The following is a 20,392-nucleotide window of genomic DNA, read 5'->3' as shown; positions in this document are numbered from 1 at the left end:
AAACAAAAATAAACATTTCCTAAAGGTAAAAGAATAAATTCATCAGCATGCTAAATGTCAACATCCAACAAACCAACTTTAACATACACAAAGTAAAAACTGATAGATCTAAACAGAAATACATCCATAGTCATGGTTGGAGATTTTAATTCCTCTCTTAGTAACTGACAGAACTAGATACCACCACATCCAACAACTGTAGAATACACATTAACTTCAAGTACACTGGAAACACATACCAAGATGGAAATATGCTAAATTTCATTTTTTAATATGCTAAATTTTAAAATAAATCAATATATTTTAAAAATATTAAATTACAAATTATATCAACATACACAATAAAATTAGGTTAGGAAACAATAAGATATTTAGGCCCGGCACAGTGGCTCATGCCTGTAATCCCAGCACTCTGGGAAGCCAAGGCAGGCAGATCACTTGAGCCCAGAAGTTCAAGACCAGCCTGGGCAACATAGCAAAACCTCATCTCTACAAAAAAAAAAAAAAAAAGTTAGCTGGACTTGGTGGCACACACCTATAGTCCCAGCTACTTGGGAGGATAAGGTGGGAGGATGGTTTGTGGCAAGGAGGCAAAGGTTGCAGTGAGCCAAGGTCGCACCATAGCACTCCACTCTGGGAAACAGAGCCAGGCTCTGTCTCAAAAAATAAAATAAAAACTTACATCCCAGATGCTTAGAAATTAAGCAACCAACTTTTAAATAACTGAGAAGTAAAGGAAGAAATCACAGGGGAAATTAGAAAATATTTTTAACTGAACAGTAACAACATCGGGCCAGGCACAGTGGCTCATGCCTACAATACCAGCACTTCGGGAGTCCGAGGCAGGAGGATCTGCCTTGAGCTCAAGAGTTGTTGTTTTTTTTTTTTTTTTTTGAGACAGAGTCTTGCTCTGTCACCTATGCTGGAGTGCAGTGATGCAATTTTGGCTCACTGCAACCTCTCGCTCCCGGGTTCAAGCAATTCTCTTGCCTCAGCCTTCCGAGTAGCTAGGACTATAAGAGCTTGCTACCACACCTGACTAATTTTTATATTTTAGTAGAAGTGGGGTTTCATCATGTTGGCCAGGCTGGTCTTGGACTCCTGACCTCAAGTGACCCACCCACCTCAGCCTCCCAAAGTGTTGGGATTACAGGCATGAGCCACCATGCCTGGCCAAGCTCAGAAGTCAGAAACTCGCCTGAGCAACCTGGTGAAAACTCATCTGTACAAAAAAATGCAAAAGTTAGCTGAGCATAGTAGTGCACACCTATAGTCGCAACTTCTTGGGAGGCTAAGGCAGGAGGATTGCTTGAGCCTGGGAGGTGGAGTTTGCAGTCAGCCAAGATCATGCCATTGCACTCCAGCCTGGGCAACAGAGCAAGACTGTCTCAAAAAAAAAAAAAAAAAGAAAAAAAATCAAAATTTGTGGGACACAGCTCTAGTGATGCTTAAAAGGAAATGTACAGGCTGGGCACGGTGGCTCATGACTGTAATCCCAGCACTTCGGGAGGCCGAGGTGGGCGTATCATGAGGTCAGGAGATGGAGACCATCCTGGCTAACACAGTGAAACCCCATCTCTACTAAAAATACAAAAAATTAGCCGGGCGTGGTGGCGGGCACCTGTAGTTCCAGCTACTTGGGAGGCTGAGGCAGGAGAATGGTGTGAACCCAGGAGGCAGAGCTTGCAGTGAGCTGAGATCCGCCACTGCACTCCAGCCTGGGTGACAGAGCGAGGCTCCGTCTCAAAAACAAAAAGGAAATGTACAGCTGTAAATGTCTACTTTAGAAAAGAAGGCTTTAAAATCAATGCTTTAAGTGTTCATCTTAAGAAGCTAGAAAAACAAACACAGTAAATGGAAGTGCTGAACGGTAAATTTACAAAAAGTAAATGGAAGTGCTAAACAGTAAAAAAAAAATCAATAACAACACACAAACAATTGGAAATTTAAAACTGACATTAAGAAAAGTTGGTTTATTAAGGAGGCTGGGAGAAATGGCTCACACCTGTCATTCCAGAACTTTGGGAGGCCAAAGTAGGCAGATCACTTGAGCCCAGGAGTTCCAAACCAGCCTGAGCAACATGGCAAAACCCAGTCTCTCCAAAAAATACAAAAAACTAGCTGGGCATTGCAGCACATGCCTGTAGTCCCAGCTACTCAGGAGGCTGAGGTGGGAGGATCACTCAAGCCCAGGAGGTTGAGGCTGTAGTGAGCTATGATAGCGCCACTGCACTCCAGCCTGGGTGACAGACTGAGACCCTGCCTCCAAAAAAAAAAAAAAAAAAAAAAAAAACAGAGAGAGAGAGAGAGGAAAAATACAAATTATCAATGAAAGAGTAAATTTATAAAATAAACCCTTCCTCCAAAGAAAACTACAGAATCAAATAGTTTCACAGGTAAATTCTATCAAATGTTAAAGACAAAATAATACTAATCTTCAACAAATTATTTCATAAAATAGAAGAGGGAGCACTTTCCAGCTCAATTTCTGTGACCAGTATAAGCCTTATATCAAAATAGGACAGACTTTGTAAAGGAAAATTACAAATCAGTATCCCTCATGAACAAAGTAGCAAAAATGTTCTCAAGAAAATGTAGCAAAACAGAACAACACAGAAAAATACACTATGACCAAATGGAGCTTATACAGGAATACAACATCAGTCCAATATTTGAAAATCAATGTAATGTAATTCAGTAGCTTCAAATATAGTCTATTCTCATTTTTGAGATGGAGTCTTACTCCCATCGTGCAGACTGGAGAGCAGTGGCGCAATCTCGGCTCACGGCAACCTCCACCTCCTGGGTTCAGGCGATTCTCCTTCCTCAGCCTCCCGAGTAGCTGGGATTACAGGTATGCGCCACCATGCTTATGGCTAATTTTTGTATTTTTAGTAGAGACGGGATTTCACCATGTTGGCCTGGCTGGTCTTGGACTCCTGACCTCAGGTGATCCACCTGCCTCGGCCTCCCAAAGTGCTAGGATTACAGGTGTGAGCCACCATGCCCGGCCTACTCTTACTTTTCTACACTTTACCCAATGACCTGCTAGAGCCATAGTAACCTTTCAGGAAAAGAATCTACATGATTTTTGAGACAAATAGCCCAGTGACAAATTTATAATTAATTACTCAGATCAGCAGAGAGCTCCAATTGTAGACAATTTCTAGCCTTCACAGAATTTTAACATTTTGTTCTTTTATCAAAGATCAACATCAGAAAATGAACGTAAAGAATATAAACAGTTCCTCATCTCTTGCAGAAATACAAGACTATTTCATTACACTGTACAATGCCCCTTATGTAATGTTCCCAGACAATCCATGCCTAATTTAGTTCTAGAGGAAAAAACATACCATCCTAATGGTTCCTTTTATTAATGTAATGAACATGACATGGATGAGAAACGAAAGAAAAAGCCCATGGTTGGGTAAAGATCTCACTATCAATTAAGAATGCATTATGGCAACATAGTGTGATGACACTCAAATGAGCTTAAACCCAGAAAACTTATATAAGTTTCTCAAGCAAAGACACTAAAAAACAGAGACAGCTCATCCTCTGGGGCATATAATAGCTGTAACTGACATCACTGTTGTTATTAGTGCCACTGGTTGTCCCAGAGTTAAGGGGGCCTAGGAAAGCAGTGGATCAGAAAATGAGAACTGTGTAAACTCAGATTTCTTCTCTTTAAGCTTTCCTAGGAAATTCTGAAATACATTTTGTGTTCAAAAAGCTACCCTTGGCCGGGCATGATGGCTCATGCCTATAATTCCAGCACTTGGTGGGAAGCCGAGGCGGGTGAATCACCAGAGGTCAAGAGTTCGAGACCAGGCTGACCAACACGGTGAAACTCCCTCTACAAAAAATACAAAAATTAGCTGGGCATGGCGGTGTGCGCCTGTAATCCCAGCTACTAGGGAGGCTGAGGTAGGAGAATCACTTGAATTTAGGAGGCAGAGGTTGCAGTGAGCCGAGATCACACCACTGCACTCCACCTGGGCAACAGAGCGAGACTCCATCTCAAAAAAAAAAAAAGCTACCCTTAACCAAGGTACTCTGGTACATTTATTTTCTCTTTTCATTATATAACTCTTCTATATCTTAGTTGCAGTGCGTTTTTATTAGTAGATATAAATAAGAAAACACGAAACTAACATAAAGAAGATTGTACCCAAATAAGAACTCATAAATATTACTTTTCAATCAATAAAGAGGGACAAATGTAACAAAAACGTCATAACAGTTTTTTTTTAAAAAAAAAGATGGGCTGGGAGCAGAGGCTCTTGCCTGTAACCCTAGCACTTTGGGAGGCCAAGATGGGGGGATTACCTGAGCTCGGGAGTTTGAGAGCAGCCTGGGCAACATGGTGAAACCCCGTCTCTACTAAAACACAAAAAAAATCAGCCGGGCGTGGTGGCAAGCGCCTGTAATACCAGCTACGTGACACGCTGAGGCACGAGAATTGCTTGAACCCGGAGGCAGAGGTTGCAGTGAGCTGAGATAGTGCCATCGCACTCCTGAGCAACAAAGTGAAACTCTGTCTCAATGGAAAAAAAAAAAGATGAACTGAGATTTAAACCAAAGGTAAACAAATAATACTACTAACATTTGTAATGTTTGGTCTCTTTCCAATCAACAAATGTGATGGGTTTACTTTACCTTAATTTCTATCCTTGCTCTGTGAGGAAAAAGTTGTCCGATCATAGAAAAGTCAGTTCCTACCATGCTGATGGCTAAAAAAAACATATCTGTTTCTGTGAAAATAAAAGATTTAGAATGACTGAAAATTAATCCTACCAATATTTCAGAGAAAAGAAATCTTACAAAATTTGACAGTACTTAATTTTACTAGAAAGATCCCCATGGAATACCTAAAAACACCTTATTATAAATAAAAACTTTTCAGTATAAGAAATCATAGGCTGGGCATGGTGACTCACGCCTGCAATCCCAGAACTCTGGGAGGCCAAGGCGGGCAGATCATTTGAGGACAAGAGTTGGAGATCAGGGCTGGTCACAGTGGCTCATGCCTGTAATCATAGCACTTTGGGAGGCTGAGGCGGGTGGGTCACCTGAGGTCGGGAGTTTGAGACCAGCCTGACCAACATGGAGAAACCCCATCTCTACTAAAAATACAAAATTAGCCGGGCATGGTGGCACATGACTGTAATTCCAGCTACGTGGGAGGCTGAGGCAGGAGAATCGCTTGAACCCAGGAGGCAGAGATTGTGGTGAGCCAAGATTGCGCCATTGCACCCCAACCCGGGCAACGAAAGTGAAACTCCATCTCAAAAAAAAAAAAAAAAGAGTTCAAGACCAGCCAGGCCAACATGGTGAAACCCCGTCTCTACCAAAAATTTAAAAAAAATGAGCCGGGCATGGTGGCGTGCACCTGTAATCCCAGCTACTGGGGAGGCTGAGGCAGAAGAATAGCTTGAATCCGGGAGGTGGAGGTTACAGTGAGCTGAGATGGCACCACTGCACTCCAGCCTGGGCAAAAAGAGCAAGACTCCACCTCAAAAAAAAAAAAAAAGAAAGAAAAAGAAATCATACAAAAGCAGCTGGATTTTTTTTTTTTTAAGACATTCATTCTGCCTAGCTGATTTTATTCGAAGTGCTCTGAAGAAAACTATGAGTCATAGTCAGGATAGGGTTACACCACGTAAGCAACTAAGATGTGCTAAGCAGTATATAAAGAAAGTAGCTAGAAAAATACAAAAGAGGCCAGGCATGTTGGCTCACGCTTGTAAATACCAGCACTATGGGAGGCCAAAGCGGGCACATCGGTTGAGGTCAGGAGTTCCAGACCATCCTGGCCAACACAGTGAAATCCTGTCTCTACTAAAAACACAGAAATTAGCTGGGCATGGTGACATATGCCTGTAATCCCAGCTACTCGGGAGGCTGAGGAAGGAGAATCACTTGAACCCAGGAGGTGGAGGTTGCAGTGAGCCAAGATCCCACCACTGCACTCCAGCCTGGGTGACAGAGTGAGACTCTGTCTCAAAAAAAGAAGCCATTAACAGAAGTTACACCTCAGGAGAATAGGAACAGGGAAATGAAAGATGGGAAGTATAGAATCTTTTTACTCTATATTCTGCTGTTTGAATTTTTCCCCAAAACTGCTGTTTTTAAAATAAAAATAGTAAGTGCCAACATGCAACAGATTTTTAACAGCATAATATTTATCTATAGAAACTTTATTATACAGTATTATCTGAGGTAGAACATTATTCACATTAGAAATATTGTATTGTTGGCCAAGCACAGTGGCTTACGCCTGTAATCCCAGCACTTTGGGAGGCTGAGGCAGGCGGATCACCTGAGGTCAGGAGTTCGAGACCAGTCTGGCCAACATGGTGAAACCCCATCTCTACTAAAAACACAAAAATGAGCTGGGCATGGTGGCAGGCACCTGTAATACCAGCTGCTCAAGAGGCTGAGGCAGAAGAATCGCTTGAACCCAGGAGGCAGAGGTTGCAGTGAGCCGAGATCGCAGCACTGCACTCCAGCCTAGGCGACAACAGCAAAACTCCATCTCAAAAAAAAAAAAGGAAATATTGTATTGTTAATTTTGACTTAAATGGTATTTGTTGTACAGAGATTTGACAGAGAGGAACATTCCAGTCAAAATGACTATAAAGTTAACTCTTAAAAAATATTTCCTTAAGCACAACAGTGACTAAAAGAAACTTAAAAAGAAAAAAAAGAAAGAACAGATTCTGAGCAGGGCACAATGGCTCACATCTGTAATCTCAACACTTTGGGAGGCAAAGGCACGAGGATCGCTTGAGCCCAGGCATTGGAGACCAGACTGGGCAACATATTGAGACCTTATTTCTTCAAAAAATCCAAAAAACAGGTCAGGTGCGGTGGCTCCTGCCTGTAATCCCAGCACTTTGGGAGGCCAAGGCGGGCAGATCACCTGAGGTCAGGAGTTTGAGACCAGCCTGACCAACATGGTAAAAGCCCATCTCTACTAAAAGTACAAAAATTAGCTGGGGTTGGTGGCAGGTGCCTGTAATCCCAGCTACTTGGGAAGGTGAGGCAGAAGAATCACTTGAACCCAGGAGGCAGAGGTTGCAGTGAGTCGAGATCGCACCATTGCACTCCAGCCTGGGCAAAAAGAGGGTAACTCCATCTCAAAAAAAAAAAAAAAATTCCCAAAAATTAGCTGGGTATGGTGGCACACGCCTGTAGTGCCAGCTGCTCTGGAAGGCTGAGGCAGGAAGATCACATGAGCCCAGGAGTTCCAGGCTGCAGTTAGCTATGATCGTTTCACTGCACTCCAGCCTCTGCAATCATCAAGACCCTATCTCTACTTTCTAATTTTTTTTTTTAATTTTTTTGTAGAGATAAGGTCTTGCTTTGTTGCCCAAGTTGGTCTCAAACTCCTGACCTCAAGTGATCCTCCTGCCTCAACCTCCCAAAGTGCAGGAATTACAGGTGTAAGCCACTGCACCTGGCTGAGACCCAGCTGCTATAAAAAATAAAATTTTTTTAAAGATTTGTAAGATAAAGTCAGAGATACCATTCCATGGAGGGCATAAGATAGAGGTGTCAATAATAAAATTAGCTGGAATAAAATGGTAGTCTGCATTTTATTTACTTAGGGGAGAACTGATTTAATTCCGAAACAGTCACTTCATTTCAAATAAAGAACTTACACATTTTTAAATGAAAATTAGTTACCTTTGTTTGACCATGGCTTAGAGTAATAATTTTTCCTAAAGCTGGAGTATGTAGTTGTAGAACCGCGCTCAAATATGGGGTCATTTTCTTCAACAACACAAGGGCCTTTCGTTCTTAAAACTTCTACAGTTAAACTGAAATAAATACATTTTTAAATAGAGCTATACTAAAAACAAGGAAACAAATAGTAAATGAGATGTAAATAGTTACATTTTGAGGTTTAGCATGGCAATCATATCAAAAGTATAATATTTATGTGAAATATGGGTATTTTCCAAGCATCTGCTAAGTTTTACCTAAAATGTGATTCCAAGAGAGTAGAAAGAAGTGTCAACTCATTTTCAAACTCCATAACAGCAATATATTTAAAAAATATCTTTGGGCTACGTATTATAAAAAGGTATTTGTATTATTGATTTCCACAAGTCTTTGATATTCAATATGTATTACTGTGCTGGAATCAATGGAAATTTTGAAAAACATAAGCACTTTATTTTTTACATTCCTGCAGACAAAGCAGTTAAACATGCTCTAACTATTTAATGACCAGTAAAATCATCATTACAAACTAATGGAAAACAGCACACAAAAACAACTATTATTAGCAGTATTATATTTATGTTTAATTATAGAATGTAAATGCTGTAAAATTATTTTTCACTAGCTAAACATTCAAAGACCTTCCATTGCTCTATTTATTTACTTACTAATTTATCACTTTAAAAAAAAAAATACCCTTAAAACAACTAAATTCCACGATGCCCAATGTGAGAAATTTAATGTTATAACAGAAATTAAACCAGAAGATGAATTATACCGCACCATAACAAAAATCATAAAATATGTTAAACCTACATTTCACTGTATATCCATCAGTTATCACCACACATCAGGATATGTTAATAATATGAGAACCTGAATATTGACTTCAAGACTGTGTCAACCTTAGAAATTTATCCTCAGTGGAAGACAGCATATGATTAGTTCAACAGCCTGACTCAATGACCAGTAAAGATGATAAAACAATGGTGTTAGGTTAATAGGAGAAAGGGCATCTTCTCATACAAAAGAGTTATAAAAATTACTAAAATTTATAAATTAATCTAACCCACTTTTCCATTTACAATATTCATTATGCAAATATAAATGTCAAGGTCTAAGTGACAAAGGCCGATATAGAAAGAGGACCTCTTTCACTAGACAAAGCATGTTTGTTCTCATATAATTACAATCTCACTTTCTCTCTTTTTTAAATACCTTTCTTCATCCAAAATAATAGAGCCATCTTCTGCCACTTTTACTCGAGGAACCAGTAATGGCCCATCATCTGTCTCTTCTTCCATTTCATTATCTTCAGCATTAGCAGTACTCTTACCTTCTTGCCTACCAGATATAAAGATGAGTTAATTCACAAAGGCATGAAAAGTAGTCCCTGAATAGTATAAAACTTAAAATAAATGATTACAAACTCAACCTTCTAGCTATTTCCAACTTTTCCTATAATCCAAATGAAAACAGTATGTGTTGTTAAGGACACAATTAGAGGATTTTCTCAAGTTTTATCTCAACTCCTGGCCTCAAGTGATCTTCCTGCCTTGGCCTCCAAAAGTGCTAGGATTACAAGCCTGAACCACCATGTCCTGCTTGTTTCTCTTCATTTTAAAAGAGTAAAGACTTCTTGAGCCAGGCGTGGTGGCTCATGCCTGTAATCCCAGCACTTTGGGAGGCCAAGGCAGGTGGATCACGAGGTCAAGAGATGGAGACCATCCTGACCAACATGGTGAAACCCCATCTCTACTAATACAAAAATTAGCTGGGCATGGTGGCGCACAGCTGTAGTCCCAGCTGCTCGGGAGGCTGAGGCAGCAGAATCACTTGAACCCAGGAGGCAGAGGCTGCAGTGAGCCGAGATCGCACCACTGCACTCAAGCCTGGCGACAGAGCGAGACTCCATCTCAAAAAAAAAAAAAAAAAAATTTAGCCAAGCATGGCGGCACACACCTATACTCCTGGCTACTCAGGAGGCTGAGGCAGGAGGATCACTTGAGCCCAGGAGGTCAAGGCTGCAGTGAGCTGTGTTCACACCACTGCACTCCAGCCTGGGTGACACAGCAATACCCTGTCTCAAAAATTAAATTAAAATTTTAAAATTACCAAAACAAAAGTCCAACCAAATGTAATTTTTTTTTAAGAGACAAAGTCTTGCTCTGTCACCCAGGCTGGAATGCAGTGGCATGATCATAGCTCACTACAGCCTTGAACGTGGGGGCTCAAGCGATCCTCCCACCTCAGCCTCCTGAATAACTAGGACTACATGTACACACCACCATGTACAGCTTATTTTTACATTTTTTGTAGAGACAAAATGTCACTATGACGCTCAGGCTGGTCTCAACCCCTGGCTTTGGGCAATCCTCCCATCTTGGTTCCGCAAAGTGCTGAGATTACAGGAGTGAGCCACTGTGCCTGACCCCAGTCAAATGTAATTCAACTATAACAGGAAGCACCATTTGATCTCATTTAAAAAATGTAGCAACAGAATATATTCAAAAAATAAAATACTTACTCTCTTGTCTGGACTGGAGTCGATGGCTTTTCAGTTTTCTTTTCTTGTTCCAGTGAAGAACTATTGAACATAAATAACAATACCTTTAATAAATTATTAATTGATATCCTCTCAATTCTATCTGTAGGCAGAAGAAAATTATTCTAACTTCTAATTTTTAAAGATATGCCATAGCATTTTGTTAATGACGGTGCAATCCAACAACCGATTTTTCAGTCAGAAGCTTGTCATCACGTACAAATAATTTGTTAGGTCCTAAGTAGAGAATACTCTTTTTTTTTTTTTTAATACAACAATAGGGTCTTGCTGTGTCACTCAGGCTGAAGTGCAGTGGTGTGATCTCAGCTCCACGTAACCTCTACTTCTTGAGCTCAAGCAATCCTCCCACCTCAGCCTCCCAAGTAGCTGGGACTATAGGTGCATGCCACCACACAGGGCTAATTTTTGTCTTTTAATTTTTTGTAGAGATGAGGTTTCACCATATCGCCCAGGCTGGTCTCAAACTCCGGGGATCGTGCCATCCTCCCACCTTAGCTTCCCAAAACACTGGGATTACAGGCATGAGCCACCACGCCCAGCAGAGAATGTTCTTATCCTCTAACTCCCCAGTGAAAGGAGGGTCCCAATCCCAAGGCATGAAGCCGCTTAGGTGACTTGTCTTCAACTCCTAGATGTTAAACAACTCAAAACCTAGGTTTCTGGCCCTTTCTTCAACAGGGCCAAAGACCTGGTGAATCTGAAAAAGGACTATGCTAAGGAACTGTCCCTATTCCTACCTCTACCTGCTAAACCATCAACAATACAACAATGAGATTTATTATAAACCTTCTGCTCAGAAACCCCAGGCTAACTTTAATAAAGAAACTTTGTTCTTGGAGGATTTACTAATCACACTACTACTGTCTTTATTAGAAGGCAGGGCCGGCCAGGCGCGGTGGCTCAAGCCTGTAATCCCAGCACTTTGGGAGGCCGAGACGGGCGGATCACGAGGTCAGGAGATCGAGACCAGCCTGGCTAACACGGTGAAACCCCGTCTCTACTAAAAATACAAAAAAAAAAAAAAACTAGCCGGGCGAGGTGGCGGGCGCCTGTAGTCCCAGCTACTCCGGAGGCTGAGGCAGGAGAATGGCGTAAACCCGGGAGGCGGAGCTTGCAGTGAGCTGAGATCCGGCCACTGCACTCCAGCCCGGGCTACAGAGCAAGACTCCGTCTCAAAAAAAAAAAAAAAAAAAAAAAAAGAAGGCAGGGCCGGGCGCGGTGGCTCACGCCTGTAATCCCAGCACTTTGGGAGGCCGAGACGGGTGGATCACAAGGTCAGGAGATCGAGACCACGGTGAAACCCCGTTTCTACTAAAAATACAAAAAATTAGCCAGGCGCGGTGGCGGGCGCCTGTAGTCCCAGCTACTCAGGAGGCTGAGGCAGGAGAATGGCGTGAACCCGGGAGGCGGAGCTTGCGGTGAGCCGAGATTGCGCCACTGCACTCCAGCCTGGGCGACAGAGCGAGACTCTGTCTCAAAAAAAAAAAAAAAAAAAAAAAAAAAAAAAAAAAGAAGGCAGGGCATAAAACTCCGATCACTCCTTTAGATCAGTTTATAGTATGTTAAAAATAGAAACTGCAGGGGCCGGGCGCGGTGGCTCAAGCCTGTAATCCCAGCACTTTGGGAGGCCGAGACGGGCGGATCACGAGGTCAGGAGATCGAGACCATCCTGGCTAACACGGTGAAACCCCGTCTCTACTAAAAAATATGAAAAACTAGCCGGGCGAGGTGGCGGGCGCCTGTAGTCCCAGCTACTCTGGAGGCTGAGGCAGGAGAATGGCGTAAACCCAGGAGGCGGAGCTTGCAGTGAGCTGAGATCGGGCCACTGCACTCCAGCCTGGGTGACAGAGCGAGACTCCGTCTCAAAAAAAAAAAAAAAAAAAAAAAAAAAAATAGAAACTGCAATCCTTTCAAATTTTTTTTTTTTTTTTTTTACATGAGACAGAGTCTCGCGGTCTCCCAGGCTGGAGTGCAGTGGTGCAATCTTGGCTCACTGCCACCTTGAACTCCCAGGTTCAAGTGATCCTCCCACCTCAGCCTCCTCCTATGTGCCACAATGCCCACCTAATTTTTGTATTTTTTGTAGAGATGGGGTCTCACTATGTTGTCCAGGCTGGTCTCAAACTCCTGGCCTCAAGTGATCCTCTCGCCTTGGCCTCCCAAAATGCTGTGATTACAGGGGTGAGCCACCTCGCCCGGCCAAAATTGCAATCTTGACTACAGAAAAGTGGCTTAGTTGGTTTCACTATGCCTTGGTAATTAATATAACAAAGAAAAAAAATTTTTTTTTAAACAGGATCTCGCTCTGTCACCCAGACTGCACCCAGAATGCAGTGACATGAACATTGTTCACTGTAGCCTCAAATGCCAGGGCTCAACCAGTCCTCCTGCCTCAGACTCCCAAACAGCTGGAACTACAGGCACATGCCACCATGCCTGGCTAATTTTTGTATTTTTTGTAGAGAGAGGGTTTCACCATGTTGCCCAGGCTGGTCTCAAACTCCAGGACCCAAGCGGCCCACCTGCCTTGGTCTCCTAAAGTGCTGGGATTACAGGCATGAGCCACTGCGCCTAGCGAGGAAATTTATTTTTAATCTCAGAAATAAAGGGCATAATTAAACATCCCCAGAAAGCAATTACTTGAAATACAGCTACTTTTGGTTATGAAATTATATTTAAAAGGACATATGTGTTCCAAATTTTGTCAACATGCTTTTGGAAAACAAAAAACTGTACTATAAAAGTGATATTTATATAACTACATACCCAAAGAAAGTAAAACAGAAGGCCAGGCACGGTGGCTCACGCCTGTAATCTCAGCACTTTGGGAGGCCGAAGTGGGTGGATCACCCAAGGTAAGGAGTTTGAAACCAGGCAAGCCAACATGGCGAAACCCAGTCTCTACTAAAAATATAAAAATTAGCCAGATGTGGTGGTGAGCATCTGTAATCCCAGCTACTCAGGAATCTGAGGCAGGAGAATCACTTGAACCTGGGAGGCAGAGGATGCAGTGAGCCAAGATTGCACCACTGCACTTCAGCCTGGGTGACGGAGCAAGACTCTACCTCAAAAAAAAAAAAAAAAAAAAAAGAGACAGTAAAGCTGAAATAAATTTTACTTACGTCATTGGATTGTTATCTGGTAGATAATATATGAAGTCTCTCATAGTCATTTTTGAACGATCTGGTGGCCTCTGACTTTCATTTATAGCATATTTGTTTTTCCATTGTTTCTGTATACATAAACACACACAGATCCACTTTTATAAATACTAAAGAATTTCAGATGTACTATATGCAAATATACAGTCCACTGTTGCATTCACTGTAAGTGCTCTAATATTATTCTCACCCTAGTTACATAATTTTGTAGATGGAATATTAAAAAGTTGTAGCACATTACCCTTAATAGTTTTTAGTTTTTATTTATCTACTTTTGAGATGGGGTCTTGCTGTGTTGTCCAGGCTAGAGTGCAGTGGTGCAATCATAGCTCACTGCAGCCTTGAACTCCTGAGCTCAAGCAGTCCTCCCACCTCAGCCTCCCAAGTAGCTGGGACTACAGATGCTTGCCACAACACCTGGCTAATTTTGTGGGGTTTTGTTTTTTTTTTTTTTTTGGTAGAGATGAAGTCTCCCTACGTTGCCAAGGCTGGTCTCAAATTCCTGGGCTCAAGTGATCCTCCTGCCTCAGCCTCCTAAAGCACTGGGATTACAGGAGTGAACCACACACCCAGGCAGCATTTAGATTTTAACAACTAAAGTGACTAGGACTAGATAAAAGCTCAATGTGGCCAGGCACAGTGGCTTATGCCTATAATCCCAGTACCTTGGGAGGCTGACGCAGGAGGATTGCTTGAGCTCAGGAGTTACCAGCCTGGGCAACATAATGAGACCCTATCTCTACAAAAAAATACAAAAAAATTAGCTGTATGTGGTGGCACATGCCTATAGCCACAGCCACTTGGGAAGCTGAGGTGGAAGGATCACTTGAGCCTGGGAGGCTGAAGTTGCAGTGAACTGTAATCATACTAGCACACTCCATCCTGGGTGTGCTTGTCTCAAAACTAAATAAATAATAAAAGAATAACACTAATAAAGCTCAATGTATAAAATGCTTACTGATGCCTTCTAACTAAACATCTTAATAGCTCACTGAGAATTTATGCTTACACAGCTTTTTTTTTTTACCCTGTAGTGAATTGAAATTCTGTGTATTTTGTAAAATTCTTGAAGCAAATGTTTAATCTTTAATTCCCCAAAATAAATACGCAAGTAAGCAGTTTCTGTAAAATACAGAACTTTTTTTTAATCCCCCCACCCCCAATTCCCAACCCATAAAACATTTTTAGAGGCTTACTCTTTTTTTTTTTTTTGAGACATAGCCTTGCTCTGTCACCCAGGTTGGAGTGCAGTAGCACAATTTTGGCTTACTGCAACCTCTGCCTCCCAGGTTCAAGCAATTCTCGTAAGGCTTACATTTTAGAAGACATAAATTCAAAGCTTGTTTTCTCCTGTGTAAAACAGTGATATCTACTTCACACAGTTGATATAATTACCTAACATAACAGACATAAAGCACGAAGCAAAATGCCTTCCCTTAATTTAAAAAAAAAACTAAAGAGGCATTTTATAATTCATAACAGGAGCTGACACTGGTTGGGCACTTACTATTTTCAAGACATAGTTTTTTTGTTTGATTTTTTTTGAGACAGAGTCTCGCTCTGTCACTCATGCTGGAGTGCAATGGTGCAATCTTGGCTCACTGCAACCTCTGCCTCCTGGGTTCAAGTGATTCTCCTGTCTCAGCCTCCTGAATAGCTGAGATTACAGGCGTGCACCACCATGACCAGATAGTTTTTATATTTTTAGTAGAGACAGCGTTTCACCATGTTGGCCAGGCTGGTCTTGAACTCCTGACCTCTGGTTATCAGCCCACCATAGTCTCCCAAAGTGCTGGGATTACAGGCATAAGCCACCACACCAGGCCCATTTTAAGTGTGTTTTACATGTATTGACTCATTTAATCTTCACAACCCTCCAATGAGATAGACAGAGGTTGAGCATCTCTTATCTGAAATACTTGAGACCAGAAATGATACACATTTTGGATTTTTTCACATTTTTGAATATTTGCAGAATACATACTGGCTAAGCATCTCTAACCTGAAAATCTGAAATCCAATATGCTCCAATGAGCATTTCCTTGGAGCATCACTTTGGCACTCAAAAAACATTTTGGACTTTGGAGCATTTTCAATTTCAGGGATGCTCAACCTGAACTATTATTGGTCCTATTTTACAGATGAGGAAATAGATTAATTAAATTACTCAAGGTCACATAGCTAGTAAAGAAATGAAGCTGAGGTTCAATCCTTAAGTATTTAACTCCAGGGCCAGCACACTCTACTGCTGTTACCTGCCCTTCTAGAAAAGAAATCAATCCTCAAGATTAAAAAGAACATGGACTCTACTATATGCATACCACAAATTTTTCCCACTTGTAATTTCCCATATTGTCAATTTAGAAAACATTACCAATTCATTCTGCTCAACTACATTTGTCTTTTTTTATTTTTATTTTTTGGAGACCGTTTCACTCTATCACCCACGCTGGAGTACAGAGGCACAATCTCAGCTCACTGCAACTTCCACCTCCCAGGTTCAAGCAATTCTCATGCCTCAGCCTCCCCAGTAGTTAGGATTACAGATGCGTGCCACCAGGCCCAGCTAATTTTTGTATTTTTAGTAGAGACAGGGTTTTGCCATGTTGGCCAGGTTGGTCTTGAACTCCTGACCTCAAGTGATCTGCCCGCCTAGTGCTCCCAAAGTGCTGAAATTACAGGCATGAGCCACCAAGCCCAGCATATGCTTGCCTTAATTCAAATAAATACATCGCTTGTCACTTGGATATCTTTATATGAAAAATCTAAGGCCGGGCGCAGTGGCTCAAACCTGTAATCCCAGCACTTTAGGAGGCCAAGACGGGTGGATCACGAGGTCAGGAGATCGAGACCATCCTGGCTGACACGGTGAAACCCCGTCTCTACTAAAAAAAATACAAAAAACTAGCCAGGCGAGGTGGCGGGCGCCTGTAGTCCATTACTCGGGAGGCTGAGGCAGGAGAATGGCGTAAACCCGGGAGGCGGAGCTTGCAGTGAGCTGAGATACGGCCACTGCACTCCAGCCCGGCACTCCAGCCCGGGCGACAGAGCAAGACTCCGTTTCAAAAAAAAAAAAAAAAATCTGACTGAAGGTTTATTTTATAAACATGTTTGTGTATGTATATCTATGTGTATGTGTATGAAACTTATTTGTAGCCTTAACTAAAAACAGTGAAAACATAAATAAATAATGTAAAAATTACTATCAGTGAAAAATGTAATTTAAGTCCATGGTGTATCAATCCATTAACAAGAAGGGATGTTCTATTGACTAAGGGATGTTATGCAGTTTTGTTCCCCCATCAAAATGCTACAAACGCTTTTCTTCCCAATGATTCCTTACTAACATAAACAGAAGGCAACAACAAAATCCTGATTCTCCTCCTTTACCTTCTCTTTTCTCAATTCTTCTTTTAACATTTCCCTCAGTTTCTGGGCTTTGTATATTCGGTATCTGTCTGAGCACGGCTGTTTCTCTTTTGTTGGAGTGGCAGTTCGCTGTGCAGCCTCTTGATTAACTGTAGATAAGGGATGAGATTCTGAAGGAACACTGACACTAGCCTTAACCAGACTAGAAGTACTTGATATTCGCTTTCTTCTCTGTGAAACAGTAGGGGAAGATCTACTGGATTCTTCAACATCATTGTCACTACCAGTCTTTTCAGAACTGTTGAAATTAAAAAAGAAAAAAAGAGGGCACCATGAGTCTTCTGTTACACATGCTAGTTTTAACACTTAGTCTGGTGAAAATCCAAAACCTCAATCTCGTAATTAAAAAAAAACTAATAACTTGAGATGTATGATAATTATGACAGGTTACAAAAAAATTTCTTTAGTAAATCTTTTAAATATATGTAAATTCTAATAGACTCTTAATCTTTTCCAAACATAAAGTCCCTAGGCACATTAGAACACATAATTATAGGCTTAGTTCCCTCAAAACAAATAACCAAGTTACAGAACGAAGTTTAATCAACCTAATTTGAATTACTAAGTAAAAAAGTAATAATTTATCATTAAATTAATTTATATATAAAAATAAAAAAATTTTAATTCACTCTGACATTTTAAACTGGTCTAAACTACCGGCATTTTAATTATCAAAGAGAGGTCAAATCAAATATGCAAAACTTCAAACCTCTGAAATACCTATATTGCAGTGTTTGAAGAAAAACATTTAGTTACAGTAGCCAAACCCAGTTCCCTTTGAGGCAGAAATCATTTATCTTTTGTCAGGTACAACGCTACTTATACAGCCATCAGAATAAACTCTTCAGTCAAAAAAAGTACTGAGTCACCCCAAATTGCATATTAGATATGGTACACCTCAGATATAAATATTTCAGGAATGGTCTATAAATGCAACTTAAGTCAAGAAAAGAGGTGGTATAAGTCAATAATTAAAAAGTCTACTTTTTTCATATTTTACAACTACTTATAAAAAATTAGAAAATGCCTTAACTTACAGAATAACCTTTCCAGGAAGACTTCAATTTAAATTTGTATCTTAGCTGTTATGACAATGTGATACATGCATTATCTGCATTTCACTCAATAATGTTGAGTGCATAATGACAGAATATATATCCTATAGATTTTTACAACTAGCAAAGACCCACAAAAAATTTATAAAAAGAGGCCGAGCACGGTGGCTCACGCCTGTAACCCCAGCACTTTTGGCTGAGGCAAGTGGATCACTCGAGGTCAGGAGTTTGAGTACAGCCTGGCCAACATGGTAATTATCTTCTCCTTTAAAAAATAAATACTTTATATTTTGAAAGACAAAAACACTTCCCTGCAAAGCACTCCAGAAGGATGAAAACTATCGTGACCTAAACTCTCAAATGAATAGTGTGGCTATTCTTCACTTCAGGACTGCCATACCCCGATTCTTCCCACCACCACTTGGAAGACATGGTCTCCTCTCGGAGAATCTACAGACCGTGACAAAATCCACATAAGCCACACCCTGCAGGTCAGACAACCAACCTGCAGTTTGGAGTGGTTTCATCAAGCCTCAACTGAAAGGCTTACAGCAAACGACAGCGGACTCCTATGATAAAATTCATTTGCTCAGCTTCCAGGTGACAGGCCCGGAGAGGCGGGGCAAATGAAAATTCTTCCCTCTGCAAGCTCTTACCTGCGCCTAGGAGCCTTTTCTTGGAGCTCCGCTCCACCGAAATCGACTGCGGGTACATCTGTGGGCTCCGCTGGCTTGGAAGCAGAGTCCGTGGCAGGCTCCGGCGGCCTGGGAGACTCCTGTCCACGCTGTGGATTGGGAGCTGTGGAGCCCCTGGCGCCTACACTAGGCCTGACATTCGGCTTCACGCTAAGGCGTGCCCTGCGGAACATGGCGGAGGCAGGGGGCCCGGGGAGGCAGCCTTGACGGCCGCTCACAGCCCCGAGCCCCGGCGGCTGCCCGGAAAGGGGATTAGGAACTACGCCCTCCCCACAAAGCCACACTACCAGCCCAGGGGGCAGCTACCGCAGTTTCACGCCGCCGCCGCCGCCTCCTCCTCTCTCCCGCCGCCGCCGCTTTTTCATGACCCTGCCACACACTGATGGCTAAATTTCACCCTCCTCCCGGCTCCCCCGCCCTCACAGGGCGCCGGAACTGATTGCGCCATCAGCCAGCGCCGCAGAATGACGTCAGACGCACAGCACTGGGAGCCATGGTAACTACCAAGCTACTGAGACTGGGTTAACTGTGGACCAGAAATTGAGATGCAGAGATATTTGTTCTTTCTTCTCCAGGAGTCCTTAGGAGTAGTTGAAAAGAGGAAAAGAAGAAAGTCGACTTCTCAGCTCAAACCTTTACTGGAAGTATTAAAATCGCTGGCCGATTTTGTTTTTAGAAGGTCCTGAAGGGTTTAGAAATTCTAAATTGAGTAGACAGATTAAATGCTGGTGTGAAGAAACTGATCATAGTTACCTCCCAGGAGAGGAATGGGTTTCTGGAAAATACATCGTGGTAGGAAGACCATTTACCGTACGCTTTTGTGTACTTTTTTGTTTTTTTCCTTTGAGACAGGGTCTTGCTCTGTCCCCTAGGCAGGAGTGGTACAGTAGCACGATCTTGGCTCACTGCAGCCTCCACCTCTCGGGCTCAGGCGATTCTCCTGTCTCAGCCTCCCAAGTTGCTGGGACCACAGGCGCGCGCCACCAGAAACGGCTAATTTTTTTTTTTTTTTTTTTTTTTTTTTTTGTATATTTACTGGAGACGGGGTTCATCGTGTTGCCCAAGCTGATCTTGAACTCCTGGGCTCAAGCGATCCACCTGACTTGGCCTCCCAAACTGCTGGGATTACAGACGTGAGCCACCACGCCCAACCTCCTTGCGTACTTTTTTTTTTGAAACGGAGTCTCGCTCTGTCTCCCAGGCTGGAGTGCAGTGGCGCGATCTCCGCTCACTGCAAGCTCCGTCGCCCCCCGCATTCACGCCATTCTCCTGCCTCAGCCTCCCGAGAAGCTGGGACTACAGGCGCCCGCCACCACGCCCGGCTAATTTTTCTATATACTGGAGACGGGGTTTCACCGTGTTCGCCAGGGTGGTCTCGATCTCCTGACCTTGTGATTCGCACGCCTCGGCCTCCCAAAGTGCTGGGATTACAGGCGTGAGCCACCGCGCCCAGCCCTTTGTGTACTTTTTAATATGAATGTATCGCCCGAGATCTTGCCACTATACTCCAGCCTGTTTAAAAATTATTATAGTTGAAACTTTGTAAATTATTGTGAGTATTCTTAATCTGCTTCAGGAGGTAGCAGTAAACAAGATGTTCTGGATTTGGGAGGAGAAAATACAAAAAAGAAATGAACAAGATATTTTTAAAATGTATCAGGCCGGGCATGGTGGCTTATGCCTGTAATCCCAGCACTTTAGGAGGCTAAGGCAAGGCAGATTGCTTGAAGTCAGGAGTTCGAGACCAGCCTG

At 42.2% G+C, this 20,392-nt stretch overlaps 1 protein-coding gene across 19 annotated transcripts in view; it reads right to left on the bottom strand.

The window, feature by feature from the left end:
- BDP1 (BDP1 general transcription factor IIIB subunit) overlaps positions 1–19,039 on the bottom strand; it is a 113,422-nt gene extending 94,383 nt beyond the window's left edge. For all 19 annotated transcript variants that reach the window (XR_010587399.2, XR_012413715.1, XR_012413716.1 and 16 more), the window contains exons 1-7: positions 18,602–19,039; positions 16,852–17,128; positions 13,423–13,532; positions 10,262–10,321; positions 8,953–9,078; positions 7,696–7,829; positions 4,663–4,757 (exon numbers count right to left, since the gene is read on the bottom strand). Coding sequence is in view for 11 of the 19 variants with exons in the window: in XM_005557115.5 (XP_005557172.3) it covers positions 4,663–4,757; positions 7,696–7,829; positions 8,953–9,078; positions 10,262–10,321; positions 13,423–13,532; positions 16,852–17,128; positions 18,602–18,813 (1,014 nt within the window). In the remaining 8 variants the exon portion in view is untranslated. The remainder of the gene's footprint in view (positions 1–4,662; positions 4,758–7,695; positions 7,830–8,952; positions 9,079–10,261; positions 10,322–13,422; positions 13,533–16,851; positions 17,129–18,601) is intronic.
- Positions 19,040–20,392: the final 1,353 nt, after the last annotated feature.

This window comes from Macaca fascicularis, chromosome 6 (genome assembly GCF_037993035.2).
Source record: "Macaca fascicularis isolate 582-1 chromosome 6, T2T-MFA8v1.1".
Classification (NCBI taxonomy): Eukaryota; Metazoa; Chordata; class Mammalia; order Primates; family Cercopithecidae; genus Macaca; species Macaca fascicularis.
The sequence above is the reverse complement of the archived record's forward strand: the minus strand, read 5'-3'. Positions and strand labels throughout refer to the sequence as shown.